The following is a 16,943-nucleotide window of genomic DNA, read 5'->3' on the forward strand; positions in this document are numbered from 1 at the left end:
CGCGCAGTTACTAGCAGATCATTATCACGGTGAGTATGCGGCTATGCACCAACCTTCTCGAGTCATTGGTTTTACTACGTGCGCATTGTCACAAGAGAAGTATTTTCTTTAAAGCAGTCTACATCTATGTATTTGAATTAAAGAAGTGAGGAAACTGATGAGAATTACTGTGGCAACCAGCAAAGAGTGGCAACTCTTCACTCATATGGGGTGCTTATTAGTCATTGTTAATAAAACAAGTAAGATTGTGTTAGGACGTCAACAAGCACGCACCACATATAGCAGTGACTTTGTCTTGAGTAATAAGAACAGCGAGAGATAGAGTATTAATACTTATTGGAACAAATCCTCTCGCTTGAGGCTAACCCTTGGTCTCCATCGTCTCATCTGTTAGGACGGCGCTCCGTTGAACTTGAGCTTCATGCCCCTGGACATCAAACTAACCAACTGGGACGACCTGCCTGAGGATTTCAGCCGGCACAGAGAAAATCAAATACAGGTCTACCCTTTGTGTGTGCTCGTGTGTGTGCGCGAGAATGTCCATGCATGTGTGTGCTTGCTGTAATTTATATACCTTGCTATTCTGTAACGGAACCTTTAAGGAGGAGTTCGTAGTGTTAAATATTTTAACAATAACAACATGACAAGATTTCCCAAAAATGACCGTCTGTCAAAATGCTGAATCTGGTCGGGACGTCTACTTCAACTAGATTCGAAGACATCTGTGGGTCAAAATTATGTAGTTTAAGACACAGACCCTTGTCGTAAAACCTCATTTTAACTCCAGTACCAAGAAATGGAAGATTGTTCGGAAGAGCAGTGTCTGCAGTAGAATAAGTCATGTACTTCAGCAGTCAATTCAAGGATTTTCAAATTATTCTATTCTGTTTTTCCCCAATGCCCTAACTTCATTGTAATTAGGGTTTGTAGAATAAATATAGTTTATTTTGCAGATGGAGATTTCAACCACTTACTGAGATACTTGGAAATTCACAATTCTGACCCCAACGTTATTGGAGTGCATTGCACTATTGGTTAGTTTTGGTTTTTTCCTCTTTGTTTTTTTATATTTACGTATCATAGTTTTTTTTACTGGCTAGAGTAAATTTTATGTTTTTGCTGCCTTGTCTTCAGGCTTGTGGCATCCATTTAAACTTAGAAGCTACAGGCTGACCTTTATTTTGCAGTGTGATAAGATGTAATCGTTAACCTAGTAAAGACGAGGCACAGCGTTATCAAATCTAACTTATACCTGATACCACCGCTGGCAATCATGAGCAAATAGCACAACATTATGGCTCAGTATGGACACCAGTTTCCACCCCTGCGGGGTCTAGAGGGAGAAAGGCTGGAGGAATTGCCGGGAAGGGGGTTGAAGATGGAAAGAAAGCGAGGGAGGCTGAGCCAGTGTCAAGAGACAGGCAAGGGAGCGAATGCAGTTTTATGAGGATCATTACAGGTAGACGGATCATCGCCTCAAACGACCCCGCGTGCACCAAACAGCTCGTACGGAACCCAGCAACCTGCCTTTGCAGCGGCAGTGCCGCTGACACAGTCCCCATCAGTCACGTTTATGTCCATTTTTAAAGGCAAGGCGTGAGTTGCAACCATTATTTACATCCTGCTTTGCTCCACTTATCCACCTTTTTTTTTTTTTTTACATAGGATCAGATAGGTTTGGATGTTTTTCTGCTTTATTAAAATCACGTCGAAACTACATTATGTATTTGATTTGGTCGTTTTTGTAAGATGTCAAATTGACTTGATGGTCCAAAGCATTCAAGAGGGATAAATATGCAAAATAAATCACAAATTAAGAAGGGGACAAATCCTTTTTAACAGCACTGGCTGTGTTACACAAACATGATGTAGCACATTCAGGGTTATTTCAATGATTTATATTGTTAAAATAGTATACTGTACCTCTGACAATGTTCATCAAATGTGATCATTTTCTTTAGATTTTAATTATCAAAGAAGTCAAAATGTCTATTGATTCAATGTATTCTGGCTACTATACAGTAAACAACATGCATAGATTTTACCATCAGACAGCCAGCACCCAGTGTTTTGATAGATTTGAATGATGCTAGCTTCTCAATACTATATTTTTGGCAAACAGTAAATACCCATCCAAAGTGTAATATTATTATCCATTAAATTTTATGTGGGCTACCTGTTATTTTTCTTTTGGATTTTCTTTGAAAGCCTCACCTGTTCTAAAGCATATCTATCACTGTGTCTCAGTTTGATTGGTTTTATTTGACTGGCTGGAAAGTCATCTTCATGTGTATGCCTTTTGCTGATTGTTTTTGAATAGCTCTACCGTGCCTTAGATATAAAAAAAAAAAACGATACATTCTTTTCTTGCCACCTTTCACCCCCAACTTCAATACGAAAGATTTCAACGTCTGCCTTGCAGGTGCTGCGCTTCGTTCAGGGATGGAGCAGCCTGGCAGCCATGAAGCAGAAGCTGCTCCGACGTAGCCGTCTCCTCTACCACAGCCCCGCGCTTGGCTTGCAGCAGCTGGCCAACACCCAGCGACCTCACACCAGCACCAAGAGGTCAGGCTCTTGTTGAAAATGTGAAAGAGAAACTCAGCTTTGACTCTTACTTTGACAACCTTTCATAAAATATTCTTCATGATGGCAAGGTTGGAGTCACAATTTACTAAACTATTGGTCAGAATTCAATTCCGTTCATCCATCCATTATTATCCATGTAGTGATAAAAATAGCTTGCTTTTGTTGACAATGCAATGTTAATGGTTGAACAAAATGCCGTTTTATGGTCTCCTGAAAAGTGAGTCATGGAACAGCAGAAAAATATGCAATTATTTCTTGGCCCATGCCGTCACATTTCCTTTTTTGTGGAAAAGGTTGAGACCGTTTTTGTGTAATTCTGACACAAAGAGGGTGAGAGAAGTGCAACTTCTGTTCCACCAATTACGCGAACGACAGTGTGAAGTCAAAGTTTGTGCACTCATCTGTTTCAAAGAGTAGCCTCCAGCTTTTCACCTTATCATGCACATTAATAGCATATTGTAACATTGTCAGTGGTGGAAACACAAACACCACTAAGTCACAATCCAGTAGGCGACGTGAGATATCACAAGAAAACAATCTCATCAATACATGGCTAAAGGCAGAAAATAAGTTTTGCGTGTGGGCGTTTCAAAGGGAGTCAACTGAGGCAAGAGAGAAGACAGGATTACTGTTGTGCATGCGAATTCATATTTTTATGGACAAGGGACACACAATTGTAGGTGTTGTGGACATGATATGTATGTGCAAGGACTTTTCAAGTGGAGAAACATGTCTGGGTGCATGAACCTAATCAAGTTGTAAGTAGGAGGCAATTGGCCCAGCTTGATTTGATAGTTGTTTGATGTATTCACTAATCAGAACCAATCAGCCTCCGGCTCAGACGCAGCGGGGCGATCGCATCTCACCTTTTGCACCACTGAGACGTTCCACTTTCAACAACTAAAAATCTAATGCATTTTGCCTAGGTTGCCAACAATGATCATACTTTCATCACATGCAACTCATGAAGAGTCATTGGGATTTTGAGAGGAGTGAAGAGGATTTAAATTGAGTTTACATTCAGTTGGAGTACACCGCATGCTGAAATTACGGCAAATGTTGTCCCGAGATGGTTCATTACCACTGGATCATTTTCTGATTACTTTGTATACAGTACATATTTGGAATCTCAAACACAATGTATTTTGGGAAGCTGATCAACTTCAAAGTTGTTTGGTCTTACCGAAAGTTTTTCTCATTTCAAAGTAAAAAAAAAAAAAATCTGCAGCCCTCTTGTCGATTAACTTCGCCTGTTTTGACTTCTGTCCAGAACTGGAGATAAATGTGCGAATGGTTGTTTGTCTGTATGCCCTGATTGGTGTTAGGATGTTAGAATGAATTTCTAAACGCACCTTCTGTTCATAGTAGCAAGCTAGTTTTAGATGTATTCAAAGCTTGTGCTTTTAACAATGGAAAAAGTTTTTGTTTCCAAATTAAAGTGGCTTTACTAGAATCCCACGACGCATTATTGCCAAAGGTAGAATCCTAGTTATTGCACCTTTTGGTGCTGTAAATCCTTGTTGTGGCGTAAGGAAGCCGCATGTTAAACTAGCAATAGGTCACACATCCGTTGGCATGACTACTACTTCATCTTTCATTTTGCGGTTTGCAAATACTTTTGTTGTCTCACTCAAGCAGATGTGAATCATGACCTTTAAACCAGGATACATACAGAGCTGTGATTTTCAGCATCCCATCCCATCCTTAGCTATCTTACTATATATTCATGTGGTTTCACTTTTGGAACTGTGCATGAGGTGTACAACAAAAACAATGTAAAATTAATTTACCTTCAGGGATCATAATGAGTTCAACACATAAAAAAAAAAAACACAAGATTCAGTTGTACTTTGTTTCTGCTATTTGGCAGAAGTTACTCAAGATCATGAAGGAAATACTAATAGGGTCACTTCTACTATAGTTTCCTCAAATGTGCTGGAAAGTTGGAAGGTATTATGGCTTTAAAGTCACCATCAGTCTGCAGGAGGATGGTTCCTTCTGGAACCTTGAGACCTCTCTGTATTCGCCACTGGTCATCCGGTGCCTGATACTTTAATTTTCCTCAAAAACAGCTTGAGCTTCATGACAGCTGACCTCGGGTGGTGTGAAGCTGTGGCAGCCCCACGCCAGAGAGCAGCAAAGTCGTGTTCAGCAGGTGACGACTGGTGAAGCAGCTCATTAGCTAGCTTTGACACACTTGAGTCAGTGCTGACTAGAATGAATAGGGGTGGGGGGGATACCCCCACTAAAATAATTTTGTCAGTTGTAATTATAACATCTTCTACTCTTTTGGAAATGGAGACCAAGGAAACTTTGTCTTCTCTTAGTTTAATCAGCATTTGAATCCAAAAGGATCACCTGACTGTGTTGTCTTTGCACATAGCGATATGAAAGGAAGCAGAAACTCCTGAAGCACACACCCCCGACCTCTCTTCGCAGGAGTCACCTGGGCCTATTTTGCTTGTGCGGGCTTCATGTGGTTTGCTTCGACTGTTTGAAGCAAAAAAAGATCATCTGTTTGATGACGATACACCATCAGCCCTTCCTTTTTCATAGAAACTTCTCCCCTTGGATGTTTCCTTCCTCTATGTTCTGCCCCCAATGTCCATTTTGATTAATATTTTTCATATCTTCAACATTCTTCCTTTTGCTGCTCTCATATTGACCCAGTCATAGATCAGGTGGAAGCACGTAGAGATCACAAATACAGTCTTAGCGTGTGTTCTTTTAAGATTCCTTGCAATCTGCATGTACTCGTCGTCACTGGACGTAAACGTTTGAGCTCTTCTGGGATTTATTTCCCGAGGTGTCAGTCCAAGCAATAATGTTGATCAAACATGGCTGTCAAAACAAATGTTTGTAGAGTACAACATCAATTATTGATTCATGCCACTGCTTCAACCCTGGTGAAATAAGTACACAACCCCACGGATAATCCTTTTTATTTTCTTATTTTTCTTGTCTGTGCATCACAGATATGTTGTAAGCACTCGGCACAACTTATTTGAATCACACACTTGTTTCTTTAAATGAGATCTCCAATATCTTTTCAAATTGTTTGACATTATTCCTCAAAAGGGTCAGGGTCATTTAATAGCTATTTTACATTTAATTTTTTGTTGTAGGTGGCAGTAATCTGCGCCCTGTGAGAGAGCTCAGAGCAGGATTTCTTGAACACCAAATGACAGCAACTGAAATGTATGGACAGACGGCTTTATTTCATAAATATCACTTGCAATAGATCATATTAGAAAATGAAACTGATTTTGCGAGCAGCATACAACACGGGACTTGTTGTTAGATTGGTGTCTGAAGATGATTGGCGGCTGCCCATATCCGCCATCTCCAAGGCGAGAACCCCAACCATCGGGCCGTAGAACCGTTGACGCTCCGCTCTGGTAGCTGGAGTTTTCTCATTCAAGGGAATGGGACTGTTGGGACGCAGTGTGTAAAGGTAGCCACTTCTTCCCAACTCTGGTGTAAAAATTAAAGTGTTTGGCTTCTTTGGGAAGGACCCCGTCGTTTTCTTGGATTGCGAGGGGCTGTTGCTTGGAGACGAGGAATTAGCAGGAATGCTCTAAATGGGTGAATAAAAGAAATCACTATTTTGGGGGTGTTTTTGATGAGGAATTAGTATTTAATTATGGCCAAAAGCTCAAAAATTTGATTTAGCATGTACCCTTTAAGTAAGGAGCCCTTGTAGGTCAGTTTTGAAAATGTCAAATGATTGCTTCAGTTCTACCGTCAGTGGTTTTAAAAACTGATGTCATCAAGTTTTTCTTTCACGATATTGTTTGGCACCTTTTTCATTCACTTTAGCAGCCTCTCTGCTGTATATTCTGTCAACTCGGCATGACGAGGTCATTTTAATTCTTGTCCAGATTGACATAAAGCGTTGAGTGCAGTTTTCAACTTGCACACCTTTGCACTAGGATAACAAATTTGGCTGTGGAAAGCAACTGCTAGTGAGATGGAGTAGATTACATGATTGACGGTCCCTGTGGGGAAATAAGCTTGCTGCACTGACAAAATGGGCACAATTCAGGAGAGGAGAGAGCACAAATGGAGCAATGAAAATCATCGTTTTGAGGAGCGATGTTGTATAGTAGTTTCTTCAATTACTGAAGTGAGCATTCGTTGTTGACCTGTCAGTGGACTGTAATGTGTGTCCAGTTCCACCGTAGCCGATGCCGCAGTCCACATATCAACTATATCATTTGTTAATTTTTTTTTTACATTATTTTAGTACATTATTTGGAATATGAATGTCCCAAGTAAATGGAATTAAACAGGCTTCATGTTCAAATTCCGTCAACACATACAAACTAACAGTTGTGTAACTGTCAGTGTTGTGATGTTTTTGCCTTCCTCAATTTTCGTACTATATGCGGTCTGCTTGACTATCGCATACCAAACAGAATCTGTTGTTTGGTGGACAAGATATTTAAAGAATACACCCCCCTCAATCCATGACTTGAGGGCCTGATTAACTGAAAGTTCAAATTGTGGGTGCCGAATAGAATGTTATTTTTTGTTTCCAGCATTTCAAAAATGTTTTCATACACATAACAATGCTGTTTTTACCTACCATTGCAAAACCAGTTATGGCAATTTGTCTTTTTGCAAATTCTATTGCGCTTGCTAAATTCACCTATTTGCACATAAAAATAGAATGTGCATTTAGAATGTGCAACAATTTTGGCAAACACAATCCTGGTGCGGCAAGTTTGTAGCTCAGGTTCCACACCTATTCGCGTGACCAATCAAGTTTGCACCCATTTTGCATTCATAAATCAGGCCCTAATTGACCCCCCCCTCCACAAAACCACACTAGTTATGTAATCATTGCTCATTGATCACAATGTTCCCATTACTGTAGGTACCTCAGTCGGGATGAAGTGGCTGAGGCCTCACTGAGCAAGGCTCAACAGGAAGGAGGCAGCGTGCGGCTGGTCACCAAAGAGAACTTCTTCAGCAAGAGAAGATCGACCTCATCACTAAATTCACCCACCTCAGACAGGTATGATTAATACCTGTATATAATAATGTATAAAAACAAAAATGCTTGCGCTTTTAATTGACAATGTGTCTTGAACCTAGAAACACATCTCTGTTGCTTCTGCTGCCATCGACACAAACTTTCCGTACCCGAGGCCTTGTCGCCATCATGTACTCTAATCTACTGTATTAAGACTACTCGTGATCCATTCACTGTCTAGTAGCACATTCGTTTGGTGCATATACTTGATACTTTGGTCAATGATCAGAGGTGGCAATAGTGATGATCTTACTATATCCAGCGTTGGGACTGCTCGTGGCTGGGCTTTGCCGCTAAATTGAGCTTAGCATAGCTTGCTTCCTGCAAACAAATTGACACGTTTGTTATCAACGCATTGCAGGAATTGAGTGTGAGTGATGTGATTAAAGTGGGAAAATATTATAAGAAATAAATAGGCCAGCGGGCCGGGGGCTTACTCGCAGCCACCTGAGATGCGTCCTTTGTGGGCAGGCACCGCTCATTTGCTAAATCTTGTTTTTCCAAAGGTTTTCGTATCAATTAAATTACTTGAAAATATTTATCATAACGTGACTCAGATGTAAGTAGCAACGTTTTGCAATGATGTATGTTGTTGACTGGCCTGGAACAAACTAATGAACGTATATTTTTTTGTTTTTTCTTTTTGTTTTCTTCTTGGGTGGCAGGGTTAACCCAGTGCCAGCAAGCACAATTTTCACCCAATTTTAAATCTTTCAAGGAATATTGTTCAATGAGCCCGTAAAGATGAGTGTTCATCATCTTCCCATTAAGGTGATATGTGCCCCTTCCTCTTAGCAAATCAATTCGTTTCCCCATCCCTTTGCTGTCTCCATGGAGACGTGCATCCGCCTTCTGTGCAAGGCACAAAGGCCCGCTGTGCATGTTCGTTCAGTAAATTTAGACCATAATGCAATATATTGGCAGAGACTCAACACCCGACCCAGAAGCGAGCCACCGCGGGTACACGAGCAAACACACAAACTACACGCACTCATCAATGTTTGTGCAAGATGTTTCCATGTGAGGTTGCCACTCTGTATTTGTGCTTAGTTTTACTGCCGGAGGAAGCACAATGCCAGACAGCTCTGGATTGTGTGATTATGGCTGCAAGGCGTGACCGTCCAAAGAGGCCACCGGTCAATTGCAACAGAAAAATATTTACAGTGCTGACTTGACTTATGAGTCTTATTCAGTCGGTAACTCAAATCACTCGTATTTTTTGTGATGAATAGTCCTTGCGGCAAACGCTGGATGCGTTCATGCTTCTTCTTGGGAGCTAGTTGTCATTTCACAACCCGGGCTGTAATGCAGTAAAGTTAGTTTTAGGTTGGAATAAATTTACTTAAGCTCCATGATTCCTCGCCATACACCGGCCAACAGCAGATCCCAGGGTGGTCATAACCATTGATCCATTTCCTAAACTGGTTATTGTTTTGGTCCAATTTTAAATCCATCCGCTCTTGTTGTTTTATTTGCCAGTTAGTGCAGAGATTGTGACTCCAGCGGCAACAAGTCATCAAATTGCCTTTGACATTACTGCGTGAAAGACTCATCCTCCTCCTTGCTGCGTTAATTGCCATTTCCCTCACAAGCTGGTCTGTAACTGTCAGGGGACTAACAACAAAACGGCACTTCCCATGATGCCACACCATCTCATTCAAGTCTGCAAAATTATAAATCAATCATCGGTATGTCACACCCAATTAAACAAATTCATGCTAATGCATTGTATTCTGAAACATATGTATGTGGCATGTCAATTATCAATTTATGATTTTATGGATTCGGATGAGATGGTGTGATGTCACCGGAACTGCCATTTTGGCAGCCTGCCTGCAGTACGTGTTAGTTTTACGGTACTTTAATCCTCCTCGCCGCATATCATTTGGTCATGACTTCACAGTAAAAGCGGAAAATATAATATTAAGACAGACAGTCATTCATTTCATTCAATTAATTCTGACATACTGTCCATTTTCAACGGAAAGAAAACAATGTCTCGTTGGACTCCTTCGTAATAATCCCAATTGTGGGGTTGTTTTGCAGAAAAAAATTGTTTTGTGCTAACAAAATGCAACGTTGGGTGAAATTGACCCAACTTCCTGGGTCAATCCAATTTTGAACCCACATTGGTTTGTTTTTCAACCCAGCATTTTTAAGGGTGTTCTCTCCAGTCTTCAAATATGATGTTTACCCGAGTGCTTGGCCTGCGTCCAGCACTGGCAAGTTTCAATCTTTTTTTCCTCACTTATTATGGTTTTTTCCTCTGAGAAACTTTGGGTGTCGGGGGCGTACTACAGTCGATAGCGGTCTCTTCTGAGAAGCGGTACGGCAAAATAATGGCCTCTGGTCACTATGACAACGCGCTTGACGTCACATCCGCCGAAAGAGCACAGGAAATTCGAACCCAATCCAGTCTGAAATTTCCTTTTCAAAGGCTTGCAAGAATATCCATTGTGGACAGCTTAAGTGCTAATCTGCAATTTATAAGATGTATGAGTCATAGATGGTCAAATGAAAAGGCTATTGTAAAGATATTTGGGGGCAAAATACCCCGGAATGCATCTTTAAAGGCTTCCCGCCTTCCGCCCAAATCTTCTGTGTCCTGACCATTATTATTTTAAGCACACCATTAGAAGCTTATTTCTGTCTCACTTTCATCCACATTTTTGGCAAAACACAGTTCTCTTGGTACCAGTTTTTGGTATCCGTCTCAAATTGCTTTTCTATTTAATGATATTTTTAATTCTTTTGAGGGTTTTCTTCTCAATATCAGTGAGGGCATATCTATCTGTAGTGTTGCTCAGATTCTTTGTTGCTGCCCAGGCCTGTATGAAATAGAAAACACAAAGCCGTGGGGAAACAATGAAGTCCATCTGTCCTTCTCTTATGTGGCTCCTGCACCCTGCTGGGATGATATGGCAAATGCCCAAACTAGTTGTCCTATTTTTTTTTTTTTAACACTCACGCAGATACATGCTGGTCATTTGCATAGATCATCATAACATACATACATTGAATGTTTGGCACAAAGTTAGAATATTAATCATAAATAAGTACCAGTGAAATCTATAAATGTAGCTGAATATTTGTGTTTTTAAAATAAACAGGTGTTTTTGTGCGCGTGTGTGTGTGGGGTTGGGGGGGTCTAAACTAAGACTAATACAGGACCTGTATGGCAGGTTAATGACCATCCTTTTAACATTTTACTAAACAGCCAATGCTCAGCAACCAAAAATTTGCATTTCCATTGATTTGGTGCACGCATAAGGATTCTATAAAGCTCAAGAGATCGTTTATCCGTTATAGAGCAGATATGAAAAATATATATTTTTTAAAACTGGCATTTCATAGTTTTGATGCACGCTCCAATAATATTGAGTGTCTTCTTCCATTTGAAATAAATTAATTAATTAATAATCCCAGGGACACATCGATACATGACAGAGTGGGAATTGAACAGTGGACTCTCAGGTTACTTGACGACTGCTCTACCTCTGAGTCCCCTTTTTTTTACATTTGTCTTTCCAAATTCTTACTATGTTTGTTCTTTGAGCTTGTTAGATAATATGAGATTTCCGTTTTGGAGGACTTGATTCTAGATCGTTGAACAGAATCGTTGTGTGTTGGTATTGGGAATAATCTATTCTAAAAAAATAAATGACTGCCCTACATACCTATGGTGTCTCCAATCTTGTATACCACAGCTCTAATCCTCACAGTAGCTTTCAGTCTTTCCAAGCTAGATTTATTGGGAAAGCTTCAGTATTAATGAGGGTAGCTACGTATCTATTTTATCCTTGTAAGACGTCAATAAAAATGTGACACCTGAAATCTGATGATTTAATGTTTCAAGCTTAATAGAGCCTTGTGACATCATTCATCGTCAATACCAATCAATTATTTAACAACTACATCTTTACAGCTCAAGCAAAGATGTCGGCGAGCAACCATCACCAGGTTTCCTGCAGGCGGTGGACGGCCAGGGTGTCCCTCTATGTCTGTCCTGCCAGAAGGCCTGCTTGACCACCGGTGGGGCCTGGGACACCCGATTTTGCAGCAACAAGTAAGTTAAAAAAGGCAGTGGGAGAGAAGCAGCTAAAACGGCTCCATGGAATTTGACCTGTGTTACAAAATGTTGTGACTTTGGAAAAGTCCCTCCATTTTTACTTTCTGTAGCTGGAGCCAGGCGTCCCAATGATTTTGATATTTTTTATTGACTTGCAGCTCCATGGTGTTTATGGTAAATATCAGTCCACATGTCACACAGTGCAGATATTAAGTCCATGTTCTCCGCCCCCGTAGGTGCCAGGAGGAGTTCCTTTTGCGCTCCAGTCAGACGCACATGCGCTCGCGGGTGCTGGAGGCAGAGCGGGGCGTTTGCCAGCACTGCGGCCTCCACGCCCACGACTTATTTGTGAAAGTCCGCGATGCACCGCCGTCCCAGCGCAAAGAGATGCTTGAAAACACTTGGCTCGCCCAGCTGTCACTCAAACAGGTTGGACCCAAGCACAAAACTATAAATACCTGATGCACACACACACACACACAAATTGATCTTCACGAGCTCGGGCTAGCTCCCAGTAAATGGATTGCAGGGCCCATTGATTTTCCTTCCTGTGCCAGGCCCTGACCAGTAAGCCTGTTTGATTTGGTTGGCGGTTATCCTGCGGTCCCTGCAACCTCCTCATTGCCTGCTTCTTTTGACACACATACACACACACACATGGATATATATCCCCCCCCCCTCGTTCCACTTCCACACAGTGCCGCCGGCAACAGCATCAGCGCCGATCGATGTGGCGAGCTTGAGAGGAAACAACCTCAGCCACATGATAAGATGGCGTGGTGGTGCAAAAGCCTTAAGATTAGTGCCTCATTCTTCGTTTCATACTGGGGGTTCTTTTGTGTATGAGTGTGTTTCGTGCTCCACATTTCTATGCTTCGCCATGTGAGCGTTTCAGTCTATTTTCGTTCAGGCATGTGTGCGTGTGTGAACTCTGGCCCTGCGCTTTATATCTTTTGGGATCAATTCTAGCTCACTCCCTTAATGTCAGCAAAGTAGCACTCAAATTGGGCAAATTGATTTTTGGTGCCCAACTCTTTGACAGGCTGCTCTTCAATCATCTTTAGTTCTTAATTGATTTCTTCTCTTTGTCTCTCCAGATGTGATCAATATTGTTGGTCTTTTGGGTTTTCACACTGCTTCAAAGTGAATCTGACTCTCGAGTCCTTCTATCTTGGGAGTCAAGTGTGCTGGAATTCTGCTCCTGTGAGGCAAATTACATTACTTTCTGCCCTCTAGTGCTTCTTCTTAGAACTTCTTTCAGTTTTTGCGTTCTTATTATGTCTGCCAAGCAGAAATTGTGTTCGTTCGTTCGTTCATTCGTTCGTTCATTCATCTTCCAAACAGCTCATCAGATTTAAAACCATTCGCAAAGGAGCCAGAAAAGAAGCCACAAAACAAAGTTATAAAGTTCCTATGAATAGGTTTTCATTCATTTTTCACTTTTGGGCACCCACACTTGCCTGGAGTGGAACAGCGCGACCTCCTGACCTTTAGGTAATCAAGGCTGCTCCTGCCCACACTTAATCGGTCTCCATTTTTTATAAACTTATTTACAAGTAAGCCTTTAAAGATAGACTACTGTAAATTGTAATTTTGGAGATGTCGCTATGGTCACTCACTGTGATCACCACTACTGTCTAAAGAAGTCAAATCGATCGTATCCTAAGGAAGAACGAAGTCTTCAAAGTGGTTTCTTTTGTGAATATAGAATTTATGTGAGTTCAAATGGAAAGAAATCTGACGTCCCTGTACAGTGAGCATTAGTTTTACATACCATCAAAGAGTGTTGTCAACAACCTTACCAATTTTTTTATCATTCACTGCCATTGACTGCTCTAGATTTCAAATATCCACTTTAACTTGGCTGGCAGTGAATGAGTTAAACAATCTGCAAGTATCTACCTGAAATGAGGTTGGAAAGTGATGAAACAGCAGTTCTCACTACTCTCAAAAATCGTGGGCAAATCAGCTGAATATGCGAAAGCCCTACCCTGTCAATCAAACACTACTTCTCAAATTTAGGAAAAAAATGGATGCTAGTCAATCTTGCGACTTTTCTGCCTCCTCATAACTACATACATGTTTGAGACATGAAAATATATCCACTTAATGTGTTGCGTTATCTTTTCTATTCTGTTCCTATTATAAATAATCTCGTACTGGCTCTGGCCGTGCACAGAAATCGAGAGGAACCGAGGAATGGCTGAATCTTATGCGAGAAGTGCAAGCAAGAATTTTAATTTCCTTGATTGGGATTCAAAGCTCTAGCTCTAGCGGAGGAGGTCACAAAGCAGCAAATTACATCTTACTTGCTTTGACAGAAAAACAACAGTTTGACTGCTTTCATCACCTGAGTTCAAACTTTAAAACAAATTCAGGATGACCTACAATTATGACATTTTAGTGAGCCTTTTTCAAACTAACATCATACCATGTAGCTGTCATCATCACAGAATTGCTCAAGTTATTAGTTCTAAAAGCAATCATTACATGCAGACGTCTCAAGATAAACAGAACGTCACATTGTCTGTTTTTTTTAAAAATAATTTTCATTATTTCTTGCTCCGTGCTGTCATGAGTGCTCTCTATTTGTTTTTGTTTCCGGTAATGATGAGCCACAACTGCATTGTGCCTCTAAGGTGCATATATCTGTTCAATTTGAGTGTTTGGCCTCATGTGTGGAAGTGTGTGTGTGTGTTGCAAAATAAGACTTGAGGCGGGTGTAGCGCTCAGCGAGAGCTAAACACATCACTGCTGTAGGGAAAAATCAACTTGAGCATAGATGGATGGTTTGGGAGGGTAGTGCAATCACAGCTTGTTTTTGGCAATTTGCGGCTGTATGAGAGAACATGAGGGTGTTGCTCCGTTTTTTTTTTTTTTCATTCTCTGTGTGTGTGTGTGTGTGTATATGTGTGTGTTTGTGCAGCTAAACGAGATGATCCGTGCTCCAGTGGAAGGCGATTTCTGGCAAGTGGACCACATCCGTCCAGTCTACAGTGGAGGAGGACAGTGCTCGCTGGACAACCTGCAGACACTCTGCAGCGTCTGCCACAGAGCTGTATGTGCATCATTCAACACTAAGCCCGAAATACATTTGTCCAGCTTGATTTTGCCGGTGCACCTTGGCCAGAGCTCTCTTTTATCCTGCTTAAAAGAAAGTTGCATCCCTCATGTTGAGGATCATCCGAGGTGGCAGTAATGTGATACATGGCCAGCCTTCTCTTGCCAGTAATAACATCCCAGCAGGCGGCTATGTCGTGGTGATGTATAGCATTGGCTGCAAAAGGCCGTGCGTGTGTATCTAGTAATCACACGCGATTCCTCAAAAGAGACATTAGAGAGCAGGGATGTCGAAATAAAAGTCTCTTCTGAAACGTGCTCTAATGTCACACCAGCGACTCTTTTGCTTTCGTCAGGGTCTGAATACCATGTCTGTAAAATGCCTCTGCGGAAATACCCCGAGGATGCACAAATTGCCGCAGACTTTCCGTCCTATTTGGAGCCCCCTCGAAGGCAGACTCTACTGCGGGGTCTGCCGCTGTATTAAAGCCTTTCCATAAATCACTTTCCTAAATAAAAAAAAATTAAAAAAGTTCATCTGTAAAAACGACATTGTGTACAGTTTTAATGACAAGTGATAGTGATGTCAAGGGAAATTACTGCTGTTTTTGTATTTCAACGAAGCTCATACTTGGCTGAGCAGCCTGGACAGAGAAGAAAAGCAGATTCATACTGTATGAATGCCACACCTAAACTGACAAATCATCTTTGGGTTATTTTGCCCTTCCACAGAGGACGGCTCAGCAGGCCAAGGAGAGGAGCCGGTTGAGGAAGAACGCTGCAGCCAACAAGGTTGCGTCAGACATCAGCAGATTCTTTATGAAGAAATGATGCTCCTCGCTCACTCAGGTGCATTGTTGAGTCCCAACTGGCACTGACAAGATGCATTGTGATTTTTCTCTCTTATTGGAAACAAAAGGCCAAACTACTTTGTTATCCGCCTTTTTTTTTTTTTTTTTTAAGATAGCAAACAGGGACAACAACCGCATCCCCCCCTCTTGTCCCCGAACCATCACAAGTGTGTGTGCGTGGGGGGGGGGGGGGGGTCGGTTGATTTATTGCAACCCCCTTTAAGCTTGAGGCATAAATGGAGCAGGTTGCTTCAGAGATGCCCTGCTATTTTCAGATTTTGCAAAGTTAGTGCAACGTTGCAGGTGAGCAGGGTGATAAATTAAAAATGGACCGTTCTACAAGCAAAGTCTTGTTTGTGTTGCTTTTTGGAAGATAGATGACTATTTTGTGGAATAAAACCCCATTTTTATCTACCTCCTGTGTCTTTCCTCCTCCGTTCTTCGAGCGCTTTCTCCACAGTTTGAAGCGTCAATACACCAGGACATAACGGACCAGCTAGCAAAAGGTGTCATCGCCTCAAGTCTGAAACATTATTGTCCATACACCCGCTCCTCTTCTGCTGTGCTTGATGTTCTGAGCAGAGCTGCAGTCAAGAGGGCTATGTTTAGAGGCACCGAGAAATGAGTTACTATGGAAACAAGGCTCCAGGTTCAGCAGTGTCGAGAGCATTGAATGTGTTCTTGTGCAAGTTATACAATGAGCCAGACAGACATCAGCGGCTCCGATCAATATCAGCGGATCCTGTCCAAGTGAGGCACAATTCCACCCCGCACCCCCACCTACCTTTTCCTCGTCTAACTCAGAATTCAGTAGAATTTGCCGTCCCCAAAAAGTTTGGAATTTTGGCTGTCAGCTACTTCTTGGTGTGAAACTTTACGGGAACCCCTGGAAGTGTGTGTCCATGTGTGTGTGTGTGTCCCCCTAAGGCTGCTCTAGGTCTCTACTTAATAAGGCCGCTCTTCCTCCGCTGTCTAAAACGACAAGCTTGGTGAGTAATGAACAACGTTGCAAGCAGCCTTCCAACAACAACAGGTTTCAGTGTCAAGCCCCTGTCAGCAGCCCATGACTCTGATCGCATCTTTTATTGCACCCAAAAGATGCATGTGTGTGTGAGAAAGAAAGAGCACAAATGAGGGATGGAGGGTGATGCACTTGGTTGACATGGTGTGCAAGGTAGCAGAGAGATGTGTGATGGTCACATGGTGCCATAATGAGCCAGTGTCCCAATAAAGATGTATCATCTCCCCCGCAGGGCATGCTGGGTTAAGAGCAGCGCTGCAACCTACCTGTATTTGACAAGCTGTCAGTGCAGGCAGGTGGGACACGATGACAGTAGTC

At 41.8% G+C, this 16,943-nt stretch overlaps 1 protein-coding gene across 3 annotated transcripts in view; it reads left to right on the forward strand.

The window, feature by feature from the left end:
* zranb3 (zinc finger, RAN-binding domain containing 3) overlaps positions 1-16,018 on the forward strand; it is a 54,829-nt gene extending 38,811 nt beyond the window's left edge. For all 3 annotated transcript variants that reach the window (XM_037269068.1, XM_037269059.1, XM_037269049.1), the window contains exons 16-22: positions 395-499; positions 2,423-2,565; positions 7,466-7,606; positions 11,550-11,690; positions 11,930-12,122; positions 14,620-14,751; positions 15,486-16,018. In XM_037269068.1, the coding sequence (XP_037124963.1) occupies positions 395-499; positions 2,423-2,565; positions 7,466-7,606; positions 11,550-11,690; positions 11,930-12,122; positions 14,620-14,751; positions 15,486-15,584 (954 nt within the window). In that variant the 3' untranslated portion in view covers positions 15,585-16,018. The remainder of the gene's footprint in view (positions 1-394; positions 500-2,422; positions 2,566-7,465; positions 7,607-11,549; positions 11,691-11,929; positions 12,123-14,619; positions 14,752-15,485) is intronic.
* Positions 16,019-16,943: the final 925 nt, after the last annotated feature.

Source organism: Syngnathus acus, chromosome 2 (genome assembly GCF_901709675.1).
Source record: "Syngnathus acus chromosome 2, fSynAcu1.2, whole genome shotgun sequence".
NCBI classification, from domain to species: domain Eukaryota; kingdom Metazoa; phylum Chordata; class Actinopteri; order Syngnathiformes; family Syngnathidae; genus Syngnathus; species Syngnathus acus.